At 35.9% G+C, this 26,151-nt stretch overlaps 2 protein-coding genes across 6 annotated transcripts in view; one reads left to right on the top strand and one right to left on the bottom strand.

The window, feature by feature from the left end:
• Positions 1-26,151, bottom strand: part of LOC106053151 (HAUS augmin-like complex subunit 5) — a 31,559-nt gene that overhangs the window by 3,103 nt on the left and 2,305 nt on the right. The window contains exons 1-16 of one of the 5 annotated variants that reach the window (XM_056025536.1): positions 19,431-19,529; positions 18,136-18,273; positions 16,897-16,959; positions 15,097-15,129; positions 13,982-14,163; positions 13,096-13,252; positions 12,920-12,992; positions 11,082-11,167; positions 10,172-10,333; positions 9,393-9,474; positions 8,953-9,110; positions 8,602-8,764; positions 8,274-8,354; positions 7,444-7,592; positions 7,111-7,234; positions 3,060-3,201 (exon numbers count right to left, since the gene is read on the bottom strand). In XM_056025536.1, the coding sequence (XP_055881511.1) occupies positions 3,060-3,201; positions 7,111-7,234; positions 7,444-7,592; positions 8,274-8,354; positions 8,602-8,764; positions 8,953-9,110; positions 9,393-9,474; positions 10,172-10,333; positions 11,082-11,167; positions 12,920-12,992; positions 13,096-13,252; positions 13,982-14,163; positions 15,097-15,129; positions 16,897-16,959; positions 18,136-18,273; positions 19,431-19,456 (1,819 nt within the window). In that variant the 5' untranslated portion in view covers positions 19,457-19,529. Of the gene's footprint in view, positions 1-3,059; positions 3,202-7,110; positions 7,235-7,443; positions 7,593-8,273; positions 8,355-8,601; positions 8,765-8,952; positions 9,111-9,392; positions 9,475-10,171; positions 10,334-11,081; positions 11,168-12,919; positions 12,993-13,095; positions 13,253-13,981; positions 14,164-15,096; positions 15,130-16,896; positions 16,960-18,135; positions 18,274-19,228; positions 19,301-19,430; positions 19,530-26,151 lie in introns of those variants that run through there. The other 4 variants (XM_056025537.1, XM_013208627.2, XM_013208626.2 and 1 more) reach the window with 4 other exon arrangements.
• LOC129925933 (uncharacterized) lies at positions 20,876-25,097 on the top strand. The gene is made up of 5 exons (XM_056027528.1): positions 20,876-21,239; positions 23,565-23,680; positions 24,036-24,159; positions 24,266-24,691; positions 24,981-25,097. Exons 1-5 carry the CDS (start codon positions 21,138-21,140, stop codon positions 25,095-25,097), a joined length of 885 nt encoding a protein of 294 aa, XP_055883503.1. The 5' UTR covers positions 20,876-21,137.

Genomic DNA, 26,151 nt, shown 5'->3' with positions numbered 1-26,151 from the left:
GTTTCCTCTTCCTACCTGCAGTGTGAGCTCTGTGTGTCAAAGTTTTGCCTCAACCATGCAAAGTAAGAACCAACAGTAACATGGCCTGTCCAGCATTGGGTTATAATAGCTTGTACTGGCCTGGGTAGTCTCCATGGCCACACCAGTCCATATGATACCACACCAGTCCATGTGACACCACACCAGTCCATGTAACACCACCCCCAGCCCATGCGATACCACACCAGTCCATGTGATACCGCCCCAGCCCATGTGATATCACACCAGCCCATGTGATACCACACCAGTCCATGTGTCACCATACAAGTCCATGTAACACCGCCCCCAGCCCATGCGATACCACACCAGTCCATGTGATACCGCCCCAGCCCATGTGATATCACACCAACCCATGTGATACCACACCAGTCCATGTGTCACCATACAAGTCCATGTGATACCACACCAGTCCATGTGATATCACACCAGTCCATGTGATATCACACCAGTCTATGTGATATCACACCAGTCTATGTGATACCACACCAGTCCATGTGATACCACACCAGTCCATGTGATACCACACCAGTCCATGTGATATCACACCAGTCCATGTGATACCACACCAGTCCATCTGATACCACACCAGTCCATGTGATACCACACCAGTCCATGTGACACCACACCAGTCCATGTAACATCACACCAGTCCATGTAACACCACACCAGTCCATATGATACCACACCAGTCCATGTGATACCACACCAGTCCATGTGATACCACACCAGTCCATGTGATACCACACCAGTCCATGTGATACCACACAAGTCCATGTAACACCACCATGTGATACCACACAGTCCATGTAACACCACACCAGTCCATGTAACACCACACCAGTCCATGTGACACCACACCAGTCCATGTAACACCACACCAGTCCATGTGACACCACACCAGTCCATGTGACACCACACCAGTCCATGTAACACCACACCAGTCCATGTGACACCACACCAGTCCATGTAACACCACACCAGTCCATGTGATATCACACCAGTCTATGTGATACCACACCAGTCCATGTGATACCACACCAGTCCATGTGATACCACACCAGTCCATGTGATACCGTCCCAGCCCATGTGATATCACACCAGCCCATGTGTCACCACACAAGTCCATGTGATACCACACCAGTCCATGTGATATCACACCAGTCCATGTGATATCACACCAGTCTATGTGATACCACACCAGTCCATGTGATACCACACCAGTCCATGTGATATCACACCAGTCTATGTGATACCACACCATTCCATGTGATATCACACCAGTCCATGTGATATCACACCAGTCTATGTGACCAGTCCATGTGATACCACACCAGTCCATGTGATATCACACCAGTCCATGTGATACCACACAAGTCCATCTGATACCACAACAGTCCATGTGATACCACACCAGTCCATGTAACATCACACCAGTCCATGTCACACCACACCAGTCCATGTGATACCACACCAGTCCATGTGATACCACACCAGTCCATGTAACACCACCATGTGATACCACACAGTCCATGTAACACCACACCAGTCCATGTAACACCACACCAGTCCATGTGACACCACACCAGTCCATGTAACACCACACCAGTCCATGTGATACCACACTAGTCCATGTGATACCACACCAGTCCATGTGACACCACACCAGTCCATGTAACATCACACCAGTCCATGTAACACCACACCAGTCCATATGATACCACACCAGTCCATGTGATACCACACCAGTCCATGTGATACCACACCAGTCCATGTAACACCACACCAGTCCATGTAACATCACACCAGTCCATGTGATACCACACCAGTCCATGTGATACCGCCCGAGCCCATGTGATATCACACCAGCCCATGTGATACCACACCAGTCCATGTGTCACCACACAAGTCCATGTGATATCACACCAGTCCATGTGATATCACACCAGTCTATGTGATACCACATCAGTCCATGTGATACCACACCAGTCCATGTGATACCACACCAGTCCATGTAACACCACACCAGTCCATGTAACATCACACCAGTCCATGTGATACCACACCAGTCCATGTGATACCGCCCGAGCCCATGTGATATCACACCAGCCCATGTGATACCACACCAGTCCATGTGTCACCACACAAGTCCATGTGATATCACACCAGTCCATGTGATATCACACCAGTCTATGTGATACCACATCAGTCCATGTGATACCACACCAGTCCATGTGATACCACACCAGTCCATGTAACATCACACCAGTCCATGTAACATCACACCAGTCCATGTAACACCACACCAGTCCATGTGATACCACACCAGTCCATGTGATACTACACCAGTCCATGTGATACCACACCAGTCCATGTAACACCACACCAGTCCATATGATACCACACCAGTCCATATGATACCACACCAGTCCATGTGATACCACACCAGTCCATGTGATACCACACCAGTCCATGAACACCACCCACACCAGTCCATGTAACATCACACCAGTCCATGTGATACCACACCAGTCCATGTGATACAACACCAGTCAATGTGATACCACACCAATCCATGTGATACCACACTAGTCTATGTGATACCACACCAGTCCATGTGACACCACACCAGTCCATGTAACATCACACCAGTCTATGTAACACCACACCAGTCCATATGATACCACACCCGTCTATGTGATACCACACCAGTCCACGTGATACCACACCAGTCCATGTAACATCACACCAGTCCATGTAACACCACACCAGTCCATGTGATACCACACCAGTCCATGTGATATCACACCAGTCCATGTAACACCACACTAGTCCAAGTGATACCACACCAGTCCATGTGATATCACACCAGTCCATGTGATACCACACCAGTCCATGTAACACCACACCAGTCCATGTGATACCACACCAGTCCATGTAACACCACACCAGTCCATGCGATACAACACAAGTCCATGTGACACAATTTCTAAGAGGAAAGAAACTATCTAATTTAAACTAACCTATAAAATGACTTATATCATCAATTGTCTTAGAACCTCTCAAAGCAGATTTGATTCTCATCTCTTTGTGTTGCTGAAGGTTGAAGAGTTCCTGTAAATTGTTGTGTACCTCTAACACATGTAATGGTAAACTATCTGTGGACTGTACAGATGTAAGTAAATGATGTATTCAGGTCACTGAATCAACTCTTTTGCTAGAACAAATAAACAACAAAAACATAACAAACACCTAAGAAAAAAAAAAGTTTAAATTAAGTGTAGTTGTATCAATTAGTTTGGATCAATTAAATTTGTAATAGCTCTAGACTGACAATAATACATCTGTGTGAAATATTTTACCAAATGTTTTTGTTCAGCACTATTTCATGATATTAGCTTTCGCCAGTTAAGAATGGTGGGGGAGAAAAAAAGGGGGTATCTGTGTGAATGTTAGTGTTTGCTTTATAAATGCATTAAAAAAAAAAGGTTGAGAGATCTGAATTCCAACTCAGGACTCCTCAAGCCAACACACTCACCACAATGCCAGTGATTCATTTATGAAAAAAGAAGGTTTTATAATTATCTATTGTTAGCTTCAAGCTTTAAAGCGGCGACCTATAAAGTATATGGGGGGAGGGCTAATTCAACTTATACCACCACATCGGTCAAGTACTATTTCTTTTCCTTGTTCCATACCAAACAAAATAATTAATTACCAATAGATAATTAACTAATTGGCTATTTTTTTTAATTCATTCTCCTGTTGTCAGGTAAAAGAAATAATTGTGCAAAATTTCAGCATGATCTGAGATTGGTTGTGGGACAAATAACATGTACAAGATTTTTACCAGACAAACAGACATACAGACAGAGTAAGTTGATATAAGCTTTGTAAAAAATATGATCATCAAAAATATGACTGATAGTTCTGATGCCAGATGGTTTACTTTTAATCTGGGCAATGTTTTGTCTATTTAACTTTTAATATTTATGGGGCAAATGTGGCTGATATAGAATGGAAAGATCTAGGTGAGACTGTAGACTGTGTGCTCTACTGCCTCTAACACTGTGTGCTCTACTGCCTCTAACACTGTGTGCTCTACTGCCTCTAACACTGTGTGCTCTACTGCCTCTAGCACTGTGTGCTCTACTGCCTCTAACACTGTGTGCTCTACTGCCTCTAACAAACACTGTGTGCTCTACTGCCTCTAACACTGTGTGCTCTACTGCCTCTAACAAACACTGTGTGCTCTACTGCCTCTAACACTGTGTGCTCTACTGCCTCTAACAAACACTGTGTGCTCTACTGCCTCTAACAAACACTGTGTGCTCTACTGCCTCTAACACTGTGTGCTCTACTGCCTCTAACACTGTGTGCTCTACTGCCTCTAACAAACACTGTGTGCTCTACTGCCTCTAACACTGTGTGCTCTACTGCCTCTAACACTGTGTGCTCTACTGCCTCTAACACTGTGTGCTCTACTGCCTCTAACACTGTGTGCTCTACTGCCTCTAACAAACACTGTGTGCTCTACTGCCTCTAACACTGTGTGCTCTACTGCCTCTAACAAACACTGTGTGCTCTACTGCCTCTAACACTGTGTGCTCTACTGCCTCTAACACTGTGTGCTCTACTGCCTCTAACACTGTGTGCTCTACTGCCTCTAACACTGTGTGCTCTACTGCCTCTAACACTGTGTGCTCTACTGCCTCTAACACTGTGTGCTCTACTGCCTCTAACACTGTGTGCTCTACTGCCTCTAACACTGTGTGCTCTACTGCCTCTAACAAACACTGTGTGCTCTACTGCCTCTAACAAACACTGTGTGCTCTACTGCCTCTAGCACTGTGTGCTCTACTGCCTCTAACACTGTGTGCTCTACTGCCTCTAACAAACACTGTGTGCTCTACTGCCTCTAACACTGTGTGCTCTACTGCCTCTAACAAACACTGTGTGCTCTACTGCCTCTAACACTGTGTGCTCTACTGCCTCTAACAAACACTGTGTGCTCTACTGCCTCTAACAAACACTGTGTGCTCTACTGCCTCTAACACTGTGTGCTCTACTGCCTCTAACAAACACTGTGTGCTCTACTGCCTCTAACACTGTGTGCTCTACTGCCTCTAACAAACACTGTGTGCTCTACTGCCTCTAACACTGTGTGCTCTACTGCCTCTAACACTGTGTGCTCTACTGCCTCTAACACTGTGTGCTCTACTGCCTCTAACACTGTGTGCTCTACTGCCTCTAACAAACACTGTGTGCTCTACTGCCTCTAACAAACACTGTGTGCTCTACTGCCTCTAACACTGTGTGCTCTACTGCCTCTAACACTGTGTGCTCTACTGCCTCTAACACTGTGTGCTCTACTGCCTCTAACACTGTGTGCTCTACTGCCTCTAACACTGTGTGCTCTACTGCCTCTAACAAACACTGTGTGCTCTACTGCCTCTAACACTGTGTGCTCTACTGCCTCTAACAAACACTGTGTGCTCTACTGCCTCTAACACTGTGTGCTCTACTGCCTCTAACAAACACTGTGTGCTCTACTGCCTCTAACACTGTGTGCTCTACTACCTCTAACAAACACTGTGTGCTCTACTGCCTCTAACACTGTGTGCTCTACTACCTCTAACAAACACTGTGTGCTCTACTGCCTCTAACACTGTGTGCTCTACTGCCTCTAACACTGTGTGCTCTACTGCCTCTAACACTGTGTGCTCTACTGCCTCTAACACTGTGTGCTCTACTGCCTCTAACAAACACTGTGTGCTCTACTGCCTCTAACACTGTGTGCTCTACTGCCTCTAACACTGTGTGCTCTACTGCCTCTAACACTGTGTGCTCTACTGCCTCTAACAAACACTGTGTGCTCTACTGCCTCTAACACTGTGTGCTCTACTGCCTCTAACACTGTGTGCTCTACTGCCTCTAACAAACACTGTGTGCTCTACTGCCTCTAACACTGTGTGCTCTACTGCCTCTAACAAACACTGTGTGCTCTACTGCCTCTAACACTGTGTGCTCTACTGCCTCTAACACTGTGTGCTCTACTGCCTCTAACACTGTGTGCTCTACTGCCTCTAACACTGTGTGCTCTACTGCCTCTAACACTGTGTGCTCTACTGCCTCTAACACTGTGTGCTCTACTGCCTCTAACACTGTGTGCTCAACTGCCTCTAACACTGTGTGCTCTACTGCCTCTAACAAACTGTTGGGGAAGAGAGAAGGTGACAAGCACCTTCATTTACAAATGTTTAATGCAAGCTGGAAATCTAAGAGAGAATATTTCACTAGAGGGCGTTAATATGTTGAGCTTTCAAACAAATTTGTGAATTTTTAAGAAAAATGGGATTTCAAACAAATCTGTGCATTTGTAAGAAAAATGGGATGTTAAATCTGGCTGAACAAAATCTGAATTTACAGCCTGTGGGTTACAACTCAGCAAACATCAATAGAGCAAGAAATCAGATGCTGCAATTGAAGCTAGATTTGGGCCTAAAATCCAAGCAGAAAACATTGCAAGACAGGCTCTAGAACCCATAGGGAGAGAGAAAGACAGGCTCTAGAACCCATAGGGAGAGAGAAAGACAGGCTGTAGACTAGAACCCATAGGGAGAGAGAAAGACAGGCTGTAGACTAGAACCCATAGGGAGAGAGACCAAACATGGAGGAGATCAGAAGTCAAGTTCCCCTTTCAGACCTTGTGGTCTAGATGATGTAAAGGTCATCTGTTTCTGTGGCCCACAGTTAACAAGGGTGTCAAGTGGCCAGCACAATGACCAACTAATGTCAGGTACCCAATAGAGCTGTGTGGACTCAGAGCCACCTTAAAGATCCCAAATGTATAAATCCCAGTCTTCACCACTCAGCCATCGCACCTCCAGATCAGCGACCAAGAAGTGAAGATGGCAGAATGAACATGGACCCAACTGAGTGGAATTGCACTAAACAGAGTTCCATGGTAAAGTACTGTTGCGGCCCTACGCTCCACTAGGAGTCAAAAAGACTAAAACAAACAAATCTGAATGAATGCACAAAATGTAACAAAACGATGTGATCAAAACCTACTTTAAAACTTGGGAAACAAAGAGCTGCATACACATCTGCGTGAATCCATGGCTTCTCTTGTAGGACATAAAACATTGATGGTGCGATTGACAGGTCCAGAACACATAAACAAGTTTGACTCAATCTATAGATAATGTCAAAACTATTTTATTTTGAATGGTCCAATAATGATAAAATTTCATTTATAAATGAAAAGTTAAAATATAAATTGAACTATAATATTATACAGACAGCATTCTTAATCAATTATATTCATCTTATGGCTTTTGAATTGCCTACAAAATATGTTTCATTATTAAGTCATTATAAGAAACTTAACACTTTTGTAAATACCTGTCTAGTGATAAAACCAGCAAACATGGTAACACCATGGAGGAAAATTTGTCCACTTCTGATGATAGGTTACCTCGTAAGCCAGAAGTAAGAAGCTTCATTTCAGATACCTGAGCTTCTACTGATTTAGCAGCAACAAAAGATAAAACCTGGGAACATGTTAGTTAAATTAAAATGGATTTTGAAAATATGTTCAATTATGTTTACAATAATGAAGTTGGTATACAAGATCATTTATATAGGAGCAACAGATACTTACCACTGAGACTTCAAGAAATCAAATAAAATTATCAAAATAAAGTTTTTCAAACAACTAGAGTTAGCTTTCTATATTGTATAGCTATTCACATTTTTTAAATGTTTATTATTATTTGTACTAATTGTATAAATAATTTTTTGTTTTACTTTCATCATTGAGATAGTGAAGCTTGGCTTCTTCCATCATAGTCAAAATATGGAGAAAAAGGTGGCCTAATCTCAGCATTTCAGAAAATTAAAATTTTACTCATTCATATAGTTTCTGTTTGGCAAATGTTAGATACTGAACCTTGAACCTGGAAGTAGGATTCTGACCTTAAAAGTAAATACTAAATGAGGTTACTGGATATGTGATACTAGTAGAAAACAAAAGAGCTTGTGAGTGCATAATTTGTCAGACACTGTGAAGTAACAAAACCTGGGATAGCTGACATGCTTTAAAGACATGATTTGTTGGACAAGATTATTCATCATTAAACCCTAACATCAGACAGCGCAAGTCAATGATCAAAGGATGATGAACCTATAAAACTAAAGCAGTGTTTAAAAGTTTAAAAAAATGGATAGGTTACCTGGGATTTCTTATTAGACAACCGCTCAGGTGCAGATGAGTTTTGTTTGGCCAAGGCAGAGATAATGGCTTGTTTCTTACCCTAAAATAATAGAGTTCTGACATTTTCATTTTCTTTTATTTTATTCATGTGGAACAATTTGTAAGATTTTAAAGAATTATCTGCTAGATACAGAAACATTTTACTAAACTTTGTGTGCTTGAAGTGTGTGTTCCTGTTGTGTGTATGACTTGTGTGTATGACTGGCATGTTATACACAACTGTTATTAAAGCTCTTAGATGTAAAAGTTTTTGTTTGATCATTTCTTTCCATACACATAAAACATACCACAATTTTTTTAAAGTCTTGAATTTTTTCAAATTTGAAATGCAGCTCCTGTTTTTCCTGTTTGGCTATTTCAATAGCCTCACTGATTCTGGTGACCTCTTCCCTTAGACATGGTAACACAGCACGTTCCACTGCTAGCTGGATCAAGGAATCAACATAGCCCCTGCAATTTAAACAAATTATCTTCATTTTCTGTCAAACAGTGTGGTTCTAATTCATGAGGCAAAAGCAGACGTGGGGTTAACAATAAGTTAACACAAGAATGAGGGTGCAAGATAATGAAATAGCATTTCCTACAAATAACATACAAACATAATAGACATTTACGATTCTTCACTAATGTGAACCTACTTGGCCAACTGAATATTGCGAGGGTGATCTTCCAGCAGTCTACTGATGTGCTTGTGTATTTCCATCTTGATGTCCTCAAGTCTGGCTGTTAACTTCCACTCTTCATTCTTATGTTCCTGTTCCTTGAACCACCTCAATACATGACGCAAATTACTTGCCTAAATAAAATAAAATGGATTATCTAACATAGTATAGTCTTTGAAATGAACTTGTGTGTAAACATTTAAACATCAATATATAATGATTAAAATATAACTTGGATAGATTATGATTAAAATATAACTTGGATAGATTATGATTAAAATACAACTTGCCTAGATTATGATTAAAATATAACTTGGATAGATTATTATTAAAATATAACTTGCCTAGATTATGATTAAACTATAACTTGGATAGATTATGATTAAACTATAACTTGGATAGATTATTTCCCATACCTCCAGTAACTGTTTGACTGTTTTCTCTACTGGCACTGGTTGTGAGACATCATGTACACTTTGATCCTCTTCCAAAGTAAAACTGAGACACAACCATCAGAGATTATTTCAAAACATTCAAGTTTTTAATTTGAGGATGCATTTTTTAAAATTTTAACCATTTTAAATACAAATATTTTTTATTTAACCCTAGAGTTGTACTTGACACACTGTTAGTAGGCCGCTAAACAATTTGTTAGCAATGAAGAAGTTAGGCTGGAGAAGTAGGAATAGACATAAATATTTGAAGAAACATCTAAATATGTCCAATTAATTGTTTAAAATTATGTACGTATGAGATGATGATGACAAAACTTTGTGATTGTGGAAAATAAAAAGTTTGATCAAAACTATTTTCAAATATGTATTTATGCAAATATTTAACAAGGGAACTTAAAAAGATTATTTGTTTCCTTTCAATTGTTCTCAGCTTCTATTCTTCAGACTTTACCACTCTGCTCACATTTTTTCCTCAATGCTGAGATTAGATTGTCCAAATTAAGAAGTCACTCTATGACTTTCAGTGACATGCAATCCTCATACTATTTTCATAACTTTTCTACTACAAAACAATGGAAGAGTTGGGCTTTTTATTCCCATAAATTTCAGATCACAAAAAGAGTGTTTGAAAAAAGACAATTTAGATAAATATTACATTTCTAATCTATCCACAAAAATTGATCTGTATGAGGAGATTTATCTATACAAAAGGTCAACATGTTTTCAAGACAATGGACTACCTTAACTCTTGTGCATCTTTAATAAGATTAAACTTGGCTGTCTCTTCTCTTAGGCTTTTTGTTGTGTTCTCCACATGTGAGATCAGAGAGGTTACAATACTTTGTGTGCTGTGTGCAGCTATGTTGAGAACATTTTTCCAGATGGTTGACTCTGCTTTCTGTCTATATGACACAAAAGACAAATTTGAACTATTGTTTGTAGGATTAAGACACAGAATAGCCTGGACTATTTCAATTTCTTTTTTTAACATCTTCTAGATAATTACTTTAAAAAAAAAAAAAGTGAAATTCAATTTTTATTAAAAATGCACTATTAGGGAAAATAAAACAAAAAAAAAACTCTAATCTGTCTGATGGTATGGGATATAAACATAGTTTGCATTATTACATTTATTAAAGCCAATTAATACAATATTTAACCTAACCTATTATTGTTATTAGTTATAAGATCCTTTCCCAGTACAAAACCCTAAAGGGAGTAGTGCCAGTTGCAAAGTGAAAACAACTCAGAACTAGTTTAAACAAATAATAATCAAATGTAAATACAAGGAGTTAAATGATAGCATTCAGTTGAATAAAAAATCAGATCAATTCTCAACAGTAAAATGAACTGATTTATTTTTATTTCATTTTTTTTTTTTACTACTTACAATGTTTTAGACTTACTACTTATAATGTTTTAGGCTTACAATGTTTTAGGCTTACAATGTTTTTAGACTTACAATGTTTTAGGCTAGCTACTTACAATGTTCTAAGCTTACAATGTTTTAGGCTTACAATGTTTTAGGATTGCAATGTTTTAGGCTTGCTACTTACAATGTTTTAGACTTACAATGTTTTAGGCTTGCTACTTACAATGCTCTAAGCTTACAATGTTTTAGGCTTACAATGTTTTAGGATTGCTACTTACAATGTTTCTTTGTTGGAAGAGAGAGCACCGTCATAGAAGTCTCTAAGAAATCTACTTAAATGCTCACAGGCAAGTCTGACATCTCTCTAGAAACACAACAAAGGTGGACTGATTTAGTGCATGGATAAGATTTTTAGAAAGCTTATATCAACTCTGTCTGTAAAAAGTTTGTACACATTATTTCTCTGAAAGCTGAAATTTAGCACAATCATTTCTTTTACCTGACAACACAAGAATCAATTTAAAAAATTAACCAATTAGTTGATTAACTATTGGTAACTAATTATTTTGTTTGGCCTCTCTAATAAGGGAAAAAAATTGTATTTGACTGCTTGACTGAAGTGGTGGTATACGCTGAATTATTCCCCTTTATAGGTCACCACTTTAAAGTAAGTACGTTTGAAACAAACAAAAGATTATTCAATTTTCTATTTTTCATACCTTCCTTACTAGCAGAGTGGTTAGTATGTCGGCTTTAGGAGGCTAGAGCCATGAGTTTTGAATTCAGGTCGTTCCCTCCTTTTTTATATAAATTCTTTTAAAAAGACATTAAGGTAAAATTCATCCAGATCTCCCTTTCTTTCCCTTCCCCCCCATATCTTCCCTACTGGTCCCGATTAGTGATAGGATCATAGCGTATTGAGAAAGCTAAAAGCATGAAATAGCGCTAAACAAAAATAATTGGTAAAAATATTTCTAATCGCACAGATTTATTGTTGTTGGTCTAGATCTTTTTATTCATGGCTCCTTTTTGTCTCAGAATGCAATGGATGCGAACAGATGAGTCACTGGTTTTGGTTTCGTCTTGAGACAGGGCAGACTTTGCCCAATTCGTGCATGTGTATGCATCTGATTCAGGGCTAGCAGACAGGGAAGCTTTCTTTTTTTCTTCCATTAAGGCCACTTTGTTTCTTTTGCTCTCAGCGAGGATCATCCCAGCATGCACAGTCTGTCTCCATGCACTCCAGTCTTTAGCTATTTCTTCCCACATAATTTTGTTGATGTCTGTGGCTCTCACGTCTCACTTGCAGACATCTCTATAGGTTAGTCTTGGGCGGCCCTTGGGTCTGACTCCCTCCACAAGCTCAGCATATAAGATATCATGCTATAAGCATGAAAGTAGTGCTATATAAAAGCTATAATAATAATCTTTTGGGATTCTACCATCTGGCATGCGGGTGACATGTCTGAGCCAGCGTAGTCTTCTTTGTGTCAGGAGAGCATACATGCTGTTCATATACAACTGGGGTGGTAATTTGCATATGGGTGAAATGACTCTGGACCAGAAGAATGTTTTTTTGGACATTCCGATGGTCTAGAGGTTAAGTTCGTTTAGTGTGTTATCGCTAGGCGGTGTTGTCGTTTCCAGGGTCACTGGTTCAAGCCTGGTCAGCGCAGTCCCTTATTTTCATAGCATTTAATTCACTACTTTCTCTCATTTAAAAACTTGGTCCCTGGTGCTGCTATTCATTTATGTTTAATATATGTATCACATTAGTTTCAGCACCTAACCTCAACTCTATATTTACACTTTGCATAAGCTTGTTTTTTTTTTAAAGTATTTTTTATGTTTTTCTTGTTAGTATGGTAATCATTATGATATGGTTTTGAAATAATACATTGGCAGTCTATTTCTGGCTAAAATAGAAAAAAAAATCTTGTGTATACTGACAATCATCAAAATGTCCTTTGTATATTCTACAAGTCTATACAACTGTTGTTCTAATTAATAGTTTTAAAACAGGGTTGAAAGTTCTGTTAGTTAGAATATAACAGTTAATTCATTCTGAGACCATATTCATTAAAGATTCATGTCAATAATAATTGCTGATGCTTACATCTCTTTTAGTTTCCAGTAAACCTTCTTTGTGACTTTTTCCACCCATTACAAAATTGTCTGAAGACTTATCACTGTTCATACAAAAAGAAGGAAATCATTTCATCATTTTATTAAGATTATGATACATATTTAAAAATCTAGATAGGAATTTTAGAAAAAAATAATAATCTTAACCTGGTCTTTTTAATTTGATCTATATGTTCTGTGATTTGTTTAGCACAGTTTGTATACTGATTGATTCGAACCTCCGATGTCCTGCAAACTACCTCCAACAGACTTTCCTTTCTTTGTAAGTCTCTGACATGTTGGCTGATACCCTGATAAGACAATTCTGTGGAAAAATAAAACAAAATACAATCAATGAACAAGAATATATAGAGATAAAATAATAAATGTTAAATATAAGGCAGATAGAAATATTTAAACTTGAATTTGTTTAACAGTTCACTCATTTGATTCCAATCAATTTTATAATTTTACAGAGCTTTTAAATAATTATAAATTTAAAAAGATATCTGAGGCTCACTAACATCAGTGAAGAAAATTTCTGCATATTATTGCATAATATGAAACATCTATCAGATTGAGAAATTCTAGTAATAGAAAAATAGTTTCAAATTTCAAAGGACAAGTTATGTTTTAAGTTATTTCTGAAAAGTGAAATTATAATTAATAGCTGTAGCTTTTATAACCATATATATATATCATATACTAGAAAACAGTAAGTTGTTCCTATGCTGACCAGCCTATATCCCTGAGAAGTGACTTCATAGCCTTTAATTCAGCTAGAAGAAAAATATCAAACTTCCACAGCTTTCAAGCTAAGTTAAACATAGGAAAGGCTTTAGGAGTCAAAAGGTAACCCTTAGGTAGTTTGCAGCACACAGCGCTACATTCTAGCAAGTCCTGCAAATGCTGCTTATACCAAATTGTTATTATTTTTTGCAGTTAATTTGGAGGGGGGACAACAACTGTTTGGGTACATTGTGGGGGACAATGTTCACACACTAGCTAATGCACAAGTTCTCATTTATTGTTTGTAAACAATCACTTGATTTACCAGTTTCCATAACATCTTTACTGATTTGTTCCATTTCTTTTTGCAGGTAGCTGATATCAATTATACAGCTGGTTAATTCTTTGACATCTTTTAATAGAGATTTTTTAGACTTAAGACTTTCTTCTTCATTTTCTTTTTCAGGCCGTGACTTGAAGCCTTTCTGAGCATCCAAACTGCACTTTCTTGATAGTAAGTTAAGGATCAGATAATTAAATACAAAGATTTTAAGAAAATATATTAAAAGATGTACATATGGCAGTTGAGTCTACATCAATTTTATTTCAAGTTGTAAAGACTTTATATCTATGCTTTTAGAAGGTACACACATACAAGTACAGTACTGTATTTTTCACAAACCACATTAGGTCTAGTTTTTTGGACTTCATTCATTATATATGTAGGGCTCCTTCTGTTGCAAAAGACAAAGGATGTGCCTAAATGAGTCACTGGTTTTGGTTTCGTCTTGAGATGGTGTGACTAATCAAGCCAATTCTGGAGAGGCAGAGTTTGCCACAGTTCATGCATGTGTATTTATCTGTTTTATGAATAGCTGATAAGGCAGCTTTTTTTTCTTCTCTCCTTTGCTTTGCTCTCTGCAACGTTCGTACCTGATCACACAATCTGTCTTATTCTGTCTGATTTTGGGATTTTTCCTCCCACATACTTTCATTGATGCCTGTGGTTCTCATGTCTATAGGTTAGTCTTGGGTAGCCTTTGAATCTGACTGACTCCCTCCGCAAGTTCAGCCTTTAGGGATTTTTCCATCTGGCATGTGGGTGTCATGTCCTAGCCAGCGCAGTCTTCTCTGTGTCAGAAGAGCATAGATACTGTGTGCATATTGGCCAGTTTTAAAACGTCCTGATTATGTTATTTTATTCTATTCTTATTAACATCTTTTTATGTAAATTATCTTTTTTCTGTTAAATTGCAAAGTTCCTTTCCAGCTATTAAAAGTCAGAAGAAACTATATTTGGTAAGGACATCAAAAGGAGAAAATAAAATCATAACTCTTGCATGCTTTAATAACAGTCATTTTGTTTTTTTCATCCACAAATATCAGTTCCATAAAAAGAAAAATCTTTCTGAAATATGGATTACAACTCCAAAAGGATACACTGCAATATTTCCTTTGACATGTTTGACAGTCCTAGAGTCCAGAGAAATAAACATAACAATAAATAGTTTGTAGGAAGGAGATCATTCTAAATGAAAACAAGCATTTTTCCATATAGCAATAATTTCATAAGTAAATAATTTAGTTGCATGGTTGTCTGTTGTGTCATTTAAAAACAACCTCCCATTGTCTAAAAAAAATTAATAGCATGCATCATAAAAAAAACCTCTTGACAACTGCATCCAGAACCTGTGTGACATAGCCAGACTAAACTGCTACTATTGATAGGTAAAAAATGAATGTATATAGATTACTGGCACATATAAAGCCAGAAACTTTAGACAGGTGAAGCATATCACCCAAGGGTATTCATGTAGGAAAAGGATGCCTTTATTTCAAACTTCAAGAATAAACTAGCAGTCAAGTCCCTTGCCTTAGGTATTGGTACTATCAATTATATTTTTCCTTCTGAAAGTTCCTGCAACTAAGTTAGTTGGTACAAAATGTAATGCTTAGCATTCCCTTGGCACCAACAGGCCCAAAAATAAGGGAAGCCTGACTATAAATAATCTGACTTGAATTTATATCAATTTAAAGTGCCAAAACCACAGAAAGTATAAAAAAAAATTAATTTAATTATATTTAAAAAAATGAATTACATAGCAATATAATAAATAAAAAATTAGCATATTATCTTTTCACTAAGAAACACTAATGTGAAAGCCTTGATAGCATGTATTTATGTTATAAAGTAGGAGAATTGAATATTTGCTTTTCTTCTGATAAGCTAGTAGTAAAAATGTATTTCTAATTGTTGCACCACTCCTATCAACTCCATTTGTCTGTTAATTGATTTGCAGCACTATAAGATTGTGTGCATTGTTTTTAAACCTAATTAAAACCAGCAAAATAAAAAAAAATACTTTTTTAAAAAACAAAGCTTATATTAAGTGTATCAATTAGTTTGGATCAGTTATGTAATTAAATTTGTTATAGATCTAGACTAACAATAATAAATCTGTGCGATTAGAAATATTTTTTACCTATTGTTTTTGTTTAGCCCATTTTCATGTTTTTATCGTTCTCAATATGCTATGTTCCTATCACTAGTCTGCAACAGTTGTAAAGGTGTTGGAGAGAAAGAATGGGGTATCTGGGTGATCACTTTTTAAATGTATTTTTTTTTTAAAAGGGAAGGATCTGAATTCAAACTTGTGGGCTAAAGCCTCCTCGGGCTTCTGAAGCCAAGAGGGTAAACTCTCTGCTAGTGAAGAGTCTATGAACATGGAAGATTGTATAGTTATCTATTGTTTCTATTTCATTTTTGTGTTCACTAAGTCTAATATAAAGGGGACTAATTCAGCTTTAGTCAATTACTATTTCTTTCCCTTGTTAGAGATACCAAATAGAATAATTTATTACCAATAGTTAATTGATTAATTGGTCAATTTTTATTTTTTGATTCTTATGGTCAGGAAATAGAAATAATTGTGCAAAATTTCATCTTGATCCAAGATTGGGTGTCAGAGAAATAATGTGTACAAACTTTTGGCCAGACAGACAGACATGTGAATTGATATAAGCTTTGCAAAAACTAATAAAAATCTTATGCAAAACATTTACTGCTGTAGAGTAAGTGCCCCCTAATTATCAATCAGTTTAATTCTACAGAATAAAAAGTCATTAAAAAAAAAACACATTGAGCTTCCTTTAAAATGAGTATTTAACAAAAACAATGTATCGATAGAATAGTTAACATTAAGATACACATAATATCATTAAGTATCTGCTAAGACTTACTGAACTGACTTGACATGTTTTAAAATATACTTCCACACATCATCCAGAGGTTTCTGAAATAAACTTTAAAAACAAAGGGAAACAACAAATAACATTTCAAAATATATACATGATTAAATGGTATGACGTTGTTATAGTTTACAAAGCAATGCAATGTTGAGGTCTGGAAGCCGACTTGAAATTTTGTATTTTTTCTGCTGCAAACTGGGTCTTTTATAAACAAGTTTCATTTCAACCAGATTTCCTATGGAAGTACTATATGTTCTATCTTTTGTGAGGGGATTGTGTCCAAGTGCTTAGGTTCAAAACCAAGGGTCTGTAATTGAAATCCTGATTTAAAAAAAAAAAGAACTTTAATTTTGAATTTTACAGTAATATTCAGTCAACCCTGAACTAATGAGTGACTTACATTAGTATGGGAAACTAGCATAAAAAAATAATACAACAAATATTGAAATTCTTAAAACCAAATAAAGATAGAAATGATCGGTGAAATGTGACTGAAGTCAGATGAACAATCAAGATAGACTTTCACTGAAACAAATACAGATTTTTTTTCTTCTATTATAAGACATACTATCACATGTTGATGTCCACCCAAATCTACACCTATTGTATTTAGATCTTAACCAAAACTTGTTGTTCCCCAGTCAACTGTTATATAAATCAGAGGGCAACTTCATCAACAACCCTCTTTACCTGCCTCCCTTTTCTACCCATTCACAGAGAAGTAAAATGCCATTCAGGTTTCCATTTTTAAGTAAGTGCTTCCAACTAATTTATATTCCTTTCTACAGATATGTTTGATTTTTATTCCTTCATTACTCTTGGATAACACCTTTAACTATTTATGCTGTTCTGAAAACAACTCTACTGCTTATGCTTAACTCTGTGGTGGTTCTCTATTAAATAGCTTTTATTTGAAAATATGCATATATTATTTTATAAAAACATAATAACTTTATTAAATGCTGAAGTTTTATGTTGTTCTTTTGAGGATGTAAAAAAACAAATGCTACATTAACTAATTTGTCCCCAAGCACTTGCAAGGGCAAGGGAACAAAAACTTCATCATCCAAAAATTGATAACTGCATTTTTTTTAATAACAAACAAAATATTATATATATATTTTTTTTTAAAATCTTATCTATTGGGAGGAACAAAATTAGTGACATATGCTAAAAAACAGCAAAATATTTTTTCCTCCTTCAAAATATTACCAAAAGTTAACTTCTTACAGTTTAAAATCTTGTTCTGAAGGGAATTCATAGTTATTTCTGGAACTCAGGGATGTGGCTTGGTACTTCATTTCATCTTTAGCCCATGACATTAACTGCTTAGGTAGTTGTTCATTTTGAGACTTCAGCATTTTAATACTGCAAAGTAAAATAAGTCTATATCTAGACATCGCCAGGAAAGGAGAGTGATCATGAATGTCAAGAACGTATTTTCTCACTTAAAATATTATTTTACATATATATGTTAAATAACATGATAAAAATCACAAGAATATTTTAGTTTATTAAAATGTTTATATATATTTAAAAGCTAAATAATATTTATGTAGATTCAAAAAAAAATAAATTCACAGTCACAATGTAAGACAAGGCAAAATAACCAAAAGTGGGACGAAATAATATGAAATACAACTTAAAGGCACAGAAAAGGTCACAATAATTAAGTAAAAAAATTCATGTCTTTTGTACTAATTATCTGATTTTCAAAATTCTTTTCATGTCATTTAAACCTCAATAAAATTAGTTATGCGCTCTTGTCAAGATGGCTGCTTTTTGTATTCAGTCATCAAAGATGGGGTAAATTATTTTGTTTGTATAAATTAAAATCAAAACCTAAACCCTTAAAAAGCTATTTAACTAAGAAACTAATAAATTTAAATTATAGATATAACTTAAATTAGCATTATTTCCATTAATTAATGTAACTTAACAACTTTTAGTCTAGGACTAAATAGTTTTATTCAGTGCTTCCTTTTTTTAAATATTAGGTGCCGGTACTCAGTGATGGACTGCCTAACTTATAACTACTAACAAACTAATAATAAAAGTTAAAATGCAAGAAAAGTAATCCTTTTTTCCCCACATTGAAAAAGGTGCTGGTACGCTGTACCAGTGCCTACCGTCACAAATAAAGCACTGGTGTCTTATTCTAGATCTCTAAAATTTTAAGAGACTTACAGATTTCATTACCAAACTAGATCTAGCTAATAAATACTAATCAATAAACCATTGTAAACTAGATTTCCTCTTAGCCTTAGGCGTTACTTTAAACTAGATCTAGAATTTAGACAAGACTCAAGTAGACAGTCTGTACCGAATCTAGAGTGTAAGACCTTTTAAAAACTAAAAACTAAATCCCAACAATCCAACAACAGGTGACAATTGCCATCTTGAAATTGCTCTGGCCCTGGCTATTTATAAATAGATCTATCAACTAAACATACATTAACTCATAACTGAACACAGATCTAGAATAGATCTACCTCAGTCTCAGTCGATATTAAAATTTAACTTACTTAAATTGAAAGTCATTATCAATCATAGATAGATCTTCTTAAATAATACAGACGCTACTTCAAAAAAAGAAGATGATTACGTCCTACGCGTCATGCATTTAGTCATGCATATTAACCAATGGCTTAAATTCTGCCAAGTCACTGGTTTTCCTGGCTAGCTCAGGCAACCCATTCCATGCTCTAATAGCACTAGGGAAGAAGGAGTGTTTGTACAAATTTGTCCTAGCATATGGGACGAGGAATGTGCCTTTATCTTTGTGTCTTTCAGAGTATTTTATTAAATTTTGTTTTTGTATTTGAAGATTATGGCTCAGTGTTTTATGTATGATTGCTACTTTACTTTTGAGCCTTCTGTCCTGAAGGCTTTCTAAATTTAGTGATTTTACTAAAGGTGTTACTCTAGTCAAATGTGAATATTCGTTTGTTATGAATCTCACTGCTCTATTTTGTGTCTGTTCCAGTTTTTTAATGTTTTCTTGAGTTGAGGGGTCCCAAACGGAGGATGCATATTCTATTATTGGCCTAACCAAGGTTAAATAACATTTTAGTTTTATGTTCTTATTTGATTTATAGAAATTTCTTTTAATAAATCCTTATGCTTTGTTTGATTTTTTTGTAGTTTCATCAAAATGTGGATTCTATGACAGTTTTTCATTTATTATAACACCTAGGTATTTTGTGTTTTTAGTCTGTGTTACTGGTTTGCCATGAATAAGATAAGTGGAATTAATTTGTTTTAGTTTTTTTGTTACTCTTAACAACTGACATTTTTCTAGGTGGAAAGATGCTCCAATTTGATTCCCATTTCTGTAATTCATTATGTTTGTCTAATTGGTTTATGATGTTGCTACATATTATGTATTCTAGGATTTTACATGTGATGCTGGTAAGTGATACTGGTCTGTAGTTTCCTGGGTCAGATTTTTCTCCTTTTTTAAATAGGGGGGTGACATTAGCTTCTTTCCAGTCCTTTGGTACTCTGCCCTGGTTAAGTGAAGCCTGAAAGAGTATTTTGAACACTGGGGCTAGCTCATTGCTTAGTTCTTTGAGTAATCTAGCTGGAATACCATCAGGTCCAGAAGCTTTATTTGGTTTGGTGTTGGCTAATAGTTTTTGAATTCCATTTTCTTGTATTACTAAATCTTCTATGTTGTCTACTTGGTTCAAATTCAGTAATATGTCTTTGTCTCCTGGGGCTGAGAATGCTGATGCAAAGTAAGATAAGATACATAGTGACATCATAGAGTCTAGTACTCATGTCATAACAGTACTCATGACAAATAGTGACAGTCCATACATAGATCTACATACTATAGGTAGCATAGATCATAAGATGATATTGATAGTTTATAGATCTAATAATCTAATTCTAATCTACTCTGAGTACTCGTATTTTAATTTTAAGTATTTTAACTAAACTATTTATGATTAAAATTTATGAAGTGCCTATCCCCAACCAGTTGGGAATAGGCTTCAACCCTATTCCCAACCGGATGGATGGGTCAAATAAGGTCAAACCCTATTTACAGTCAGTTGACTTCCGGTCTATCCCCCAGTATAGTATAGACTTCCTGCCAATACCCCCTGTTGACCGGATGTGTTGCTATATAAAAGGCCAGCGTAAACGTGACCATGGCATTTTATATAATAATCAATTATCCTCTGGTCACTTTCACTATCATTTAAGACATTTATTTTAAAAAAAACATGGAAGGAAAATCATTCACAAATTTTACTGAATTCAAGGAATTTATCAAGAAGCATGAAGAGGAACAGCATGTTTTGTTTGTTACTAGTGGTTCTAAAAAGGTATGTTGTTGATTTTACAATTCAATATAGAGTAATATAGACTGTAATACTATAATAGATCGTTAGATTCTTATTTATTTCAATATCAGGTGACCGAGCCTCGCTCGGATGAATAATTTGTTAAGGAAGGATATATACCCGAAGTCATTTTGAGAATATTTTTGTACCAGGTGGCCGAACCTCGCTCTGTTAAATAATTTCGGAAGGTTATATACCCGAAGTCATTTTGGGAATATTCTTGTAATTACGAAAATGAACGATCGGATAAAGACTACTAATCTGAAGAGTTGTTTTAGTGTTCTGTTAGTTCTAATTGTAGGCCTAATTGTACATGTCGATTAAATTTAAAGTCTTTTAAGTCCTCCTACAGTCTAGACAAACTACAGCTCACGTCCGTCTTATAGTTTTACAATCCATCTTTTGCGTAAAACTATTGTAGGCTTACTATTATTGGCTTGGAAGAAAGTCTTTGCAATGTAACTTCTCTACGTTATAGGGTAAAACATGCACTTAGTGACAAAGTAAAATGGCGCATTTTTTCTTATTAGACTTAAATCATGGCATTAGTTTTCTAAAGAAACGTTTCCGTGGGGCACCTCTGTTACGCCAAACAATATGCTCGTTACCCATACAGGATATGTGCCCTGCCCAGCCTGACTGTCGGACTATCGGAAGTTCATACTGGCTTTTGCCATCCATCCATCCTAGTGGTGCTATGGCCTGCTTTTACACATCCATCCATTCAGATCTCTCCGGCCCTAACTCCAAGCTTTTTACCGAAGTTTATAGTTAAATCAAAAGAGGCTGCAGTGTACGCAAACTCGTTGACCGCTAGATGGATATCATGTTTAGTGTGAGCAAGTAAGGCGTAAAGAAGCTGTGTTATGACCATTTCCTTTGTTTTGGTACAGGAGAGGTAGACACTGAAGCATGAACACATGGTAATAATTCACCAGCAAAATAATAATAATAATAAGGCTTGTCTTAGAGTCCGAAAATTAATGAGGATTGCAGATGTGACCTACATATCTTGCCACATCCAGGGCAAGCATAACCATTGTCCGCGGTGCTCGATTAAGATTTTCTTTTAGCGTCTGCGTCTGTCCTCGGCAGCAAATTTTCTTTTGGTCTCAAATGTGTATCCGCAGCCTTTGTATAGAGGGAATTCTTTAAGTCCGACAGTTACGCTGGACAGTATCCTGTATGGGAGACGAATCTCAGACAAACGCATGCCAAAGGCAGTCTTTTTTGGTGAGCTAAAAAGTGGTCGACGTAACACCGAAACCCTTAAAATACCAGCTTATGGCGCAAACTTGACTTAGCTGACATAGAAGAGAGCACATGGTTGCATGCAACCTCAGAACGAGACAGCTGGAGGTCACCAGCAAAATAAACAACAAAGTAAAAGGTATCTACACCGCTCTACACAATTAAAGTGTAAACAATTTATTAAGCACTTAAAACACAATAACTAATCATATATCGGCACATTTAATTTCAGTACTTTTCTTTCATAGTTCTATAATAAATCAATCTACAGTAAGATGGTGCGCAAATGTTTAATTAGGTCTATTGATTCTTTAAAACTCGTTATTGTTTGCAAAGAAATATTTTAGTGTACTGCGGTAAGCCTAGTGACGTAAGCAGCGTTTTTCCCGTTTACGTCATGGAAAATTTTCATTCATAAAACATTCTAGCCAAAATTAATTTTTCGATAATGAGGCATTTTCAAACCGATATAACGGTCGACCTCGAGTTTTCCCGATGTGGCCAATGAGTTGAGAATTTTTTTCTCACTAATATGCACATACCTTGAAATTTTAAAGAAAATCGTTAGAGCCGTTTTTGAAATAAAATTTATATATATATATATATATATAAATATATATACATACATACAAGAATTGCTCGCTTAAGAGTATAGGATTTAAGCTTAGCTTTTTATTTCTTTTCATTTCTTTTATTTTGTGCTGGTTAGTGTTACTAGTGTAGTACGTTTTTGTTTCTTTTTTTAAAGTAATGTCTGTTCTGTATTATTATAAGATATAGATAAAATAAAAAATAATAATTACATGTAAAGTAGCTTGTAATTTTGAATGAAAATAACGTAGTCCTAGTTGGAAATAAATATAGAGAGATTTATTTTAAACTTTCTCCATTTATTAAAAAGAAACTTTTATTAATTTTTTTATACACAAAGAAGTTAAGTTTAGAATGTTATATATTTTTTCCGTTTACAGCTGTTAAATTTAATTACACTTAAAAAAAGAGAATGAATTTTCCCTACACACAATTTATAAGTGCTAAATTTTATTATGTTTTTAGCTTATCAATGGACATCCAGCAAAAGAATCCATACAGTATGAGTGGCTAAAATTAGTATGCAAACAAGGCAGAGCCACAAAACCAACATCGAGTAAAGGCATCCGGCCGAATCAAAGGTATTTATTTCAATATTTCTTAACAATGGAAAAAATATTGTGGTATTACAGAAGATGTGTAGTTGGGGTATAGTGGCCAAGTGTTGAGTGAAGTGCTGTCCACCCTAGTTAACCATCGGCCATAGAAATAGATCTGCCTTATTAGATCCCAAAGTCTGAAAGGGGTAATTTACTTTTATTTACAATGCAATAGTTGATACTAATGATACAGTAGCCAGTTTTATAATAGTATTCAGTGCAATTGTATTATTGAAACACCCCTCCCCCCTTTCTCCCATTTCTCAAATCAAAATAATAACAGAGTAGAGTGATGAAAAAAAAATGTATAATATTGTTATTATATTTTTTTTTGTAGGTCATGGAAACATGATTGTGGTGCAGTGATACGTGCTGTGATAAGGCATTCAGATGTTACTGGCTACCAGTTTGTCATCACAAAGGCAATATTGTCACATGAGAATCACCCCACAGATCATTTGGTAAGTTATTAAAAAACATATTTACTCCTAACAATTATCTCTCATGAATTTTCAACTGTCAATATCAATTTCCAATAGCTATATATATACAATTTATTATTTTCAGACTGCACTTGTGTATCCTGAAAATAGAAGAATAAAGCCTGATGAAACTGTGGATCTGATGGTTGGCACCAAAATATCACAGTCAGAATTGAGACAAATCATCTTGCAGAAACAGAATAAATGTGTTCTTGGGAATAATGTGGAAAACTACAGGAGAAAACTGAAAGACCCCTGCACTGACAGTGAAGGAGAGAAAATTCTAAATAGTATAAAGGTTGGTGGTGGAATGGTGAAATATGGTGTGACACCAGAAAATGAATCTTTGTATTTGGCATACATGACCAAGGAAATGATAGGTTCACTTAAAGCCAACAAAACCATATTGATAATAGATTGCACTTATAAAGTCAATGAGTATTTATTTCCATTGTTGAATGTTATGTGTATTGATGCCAATGGTAATGGTGTACCTGTGTTGCATGCTTTTGTAAGGAATGAGAGTGTTGAAATTTTGTCTGAATGTTTGAGTGATGTGTGTGTGGAGCCTCAATTTTTTTTTGTAGATAAAGATTTTAGTGAAATAGGTGCTATCAAACAATGTTTTCCTCAATCTTTAATTCGCCTATGTTCATTTCACACAATGACAGCAGTAAAATAGTATTTAACTACAAATGTCTCAAAGGAATTATCCAATAAAATTTTTGATCTATTTAAAGAACAATCTTATACATTGAGTGAAGAAGCATTTGAGTTGTTAAAAGTTGACATCATTTCAGCATGTCCCAGTGTTGAAAGCTACTTTCAAAATAATTGGTGGTCAATTTCTGACATGTGGGCAGCATGTAGAAATACAGATGTTGCATCTCTACATATTACAACTACAAATCATGTAGAATCCTATCATTCAAGGATAAAAAAGCACCTAGATAGCCACACAACACTCTCAGTATGTGTAACTAAGCTACTTTTGTTTGATTCAGATCTATCTAAAATAAAATCAGCACAACACCACATTCATAAAATAACTAAATATTATTCTACACTACCAGACACACATTTGTTTAATTTGTACAAGAATATATTAACACCATTTGGAGCAGAGTTAGTGGGCCATCAGATTTCTTTATTTAAAAGATGTAACTACAACATAGTTCAAAATGATACTGACACATCATTTTTTTCTATTTCTAATACTTGTAATTCTAATGATACCAATTCATATGTGGTTAGCATGGATTCTTGCAATTGTATTTTCTTCACTAAATTTTTATTGCCTTGCAGACATATTCTTTCTTTGAGACATAAACTTTCTTTAGAAATAGTTTTTCTTCCTGCTGGGTGCCATTTCCAAAATAAATTATTTAGGGATGAAGAATTTGAGGACATATCATCTATCTCAACTAATGTAATTTATCCAACCATTAGTGCAAAGACAGCAGAAGGGCGATTTCAAATTGTTAAGGACCTGACAAATGAACTAAACTGTCTGTATCAGAATATGGGGGAACAACATTTTTTAGTAAAGCTTGAACAGTTAAAGACATTTATTTATCATATCAGGGCCAATAAGGAATTTGTTATTACTAATGTGTCTGAGGCCTTAGCTGAAACAAACATTAGTTTGAATGGTGGGTGTGTTGATGCAGAGTTTCTTCCAATTGCCTCAACTTCTCAGGCCTTGGCTGAAACAAATGTTAGTTTGAATGGTAAGTGTGTTGGTGAAGAGTTTGTTCCAATTAATCGTGCTCAACCCTTTGTGGTTCATAATAGTGAAAACAATCTGTCTGGTAGTGATATTGTTGACTCATCTAAAGTTACAACTGATACATTTAGTAATGTAATGTTGAAAAAAGTAAAAACTAAAGGGAGACCTAATAATAAACAACACTTCACAAAGAAAAAAAGACTAGGTTTCCCTTACAGCTCGGTTAGTAAAAAACTTAAAAT

The sequence above is a fragment of the Biomphalaria glabrata genome, chromosome 4, assembly GCF_947242115.1.
Source record: "Biomphalaria glabrata chromosome 4, xgBioGlab47.1, whole genome shotgun sequence".
In the NCBI taxonomy this organism is placed as follows: Eukaryota; Metazoa; Mollusca; class Gastropoda; family Planorbidae; genus Biomphalaria; species Biomphalaria glabrata.
This window is presented reverse-complemented; position numbering and strand designations above follow the sequence as displayed.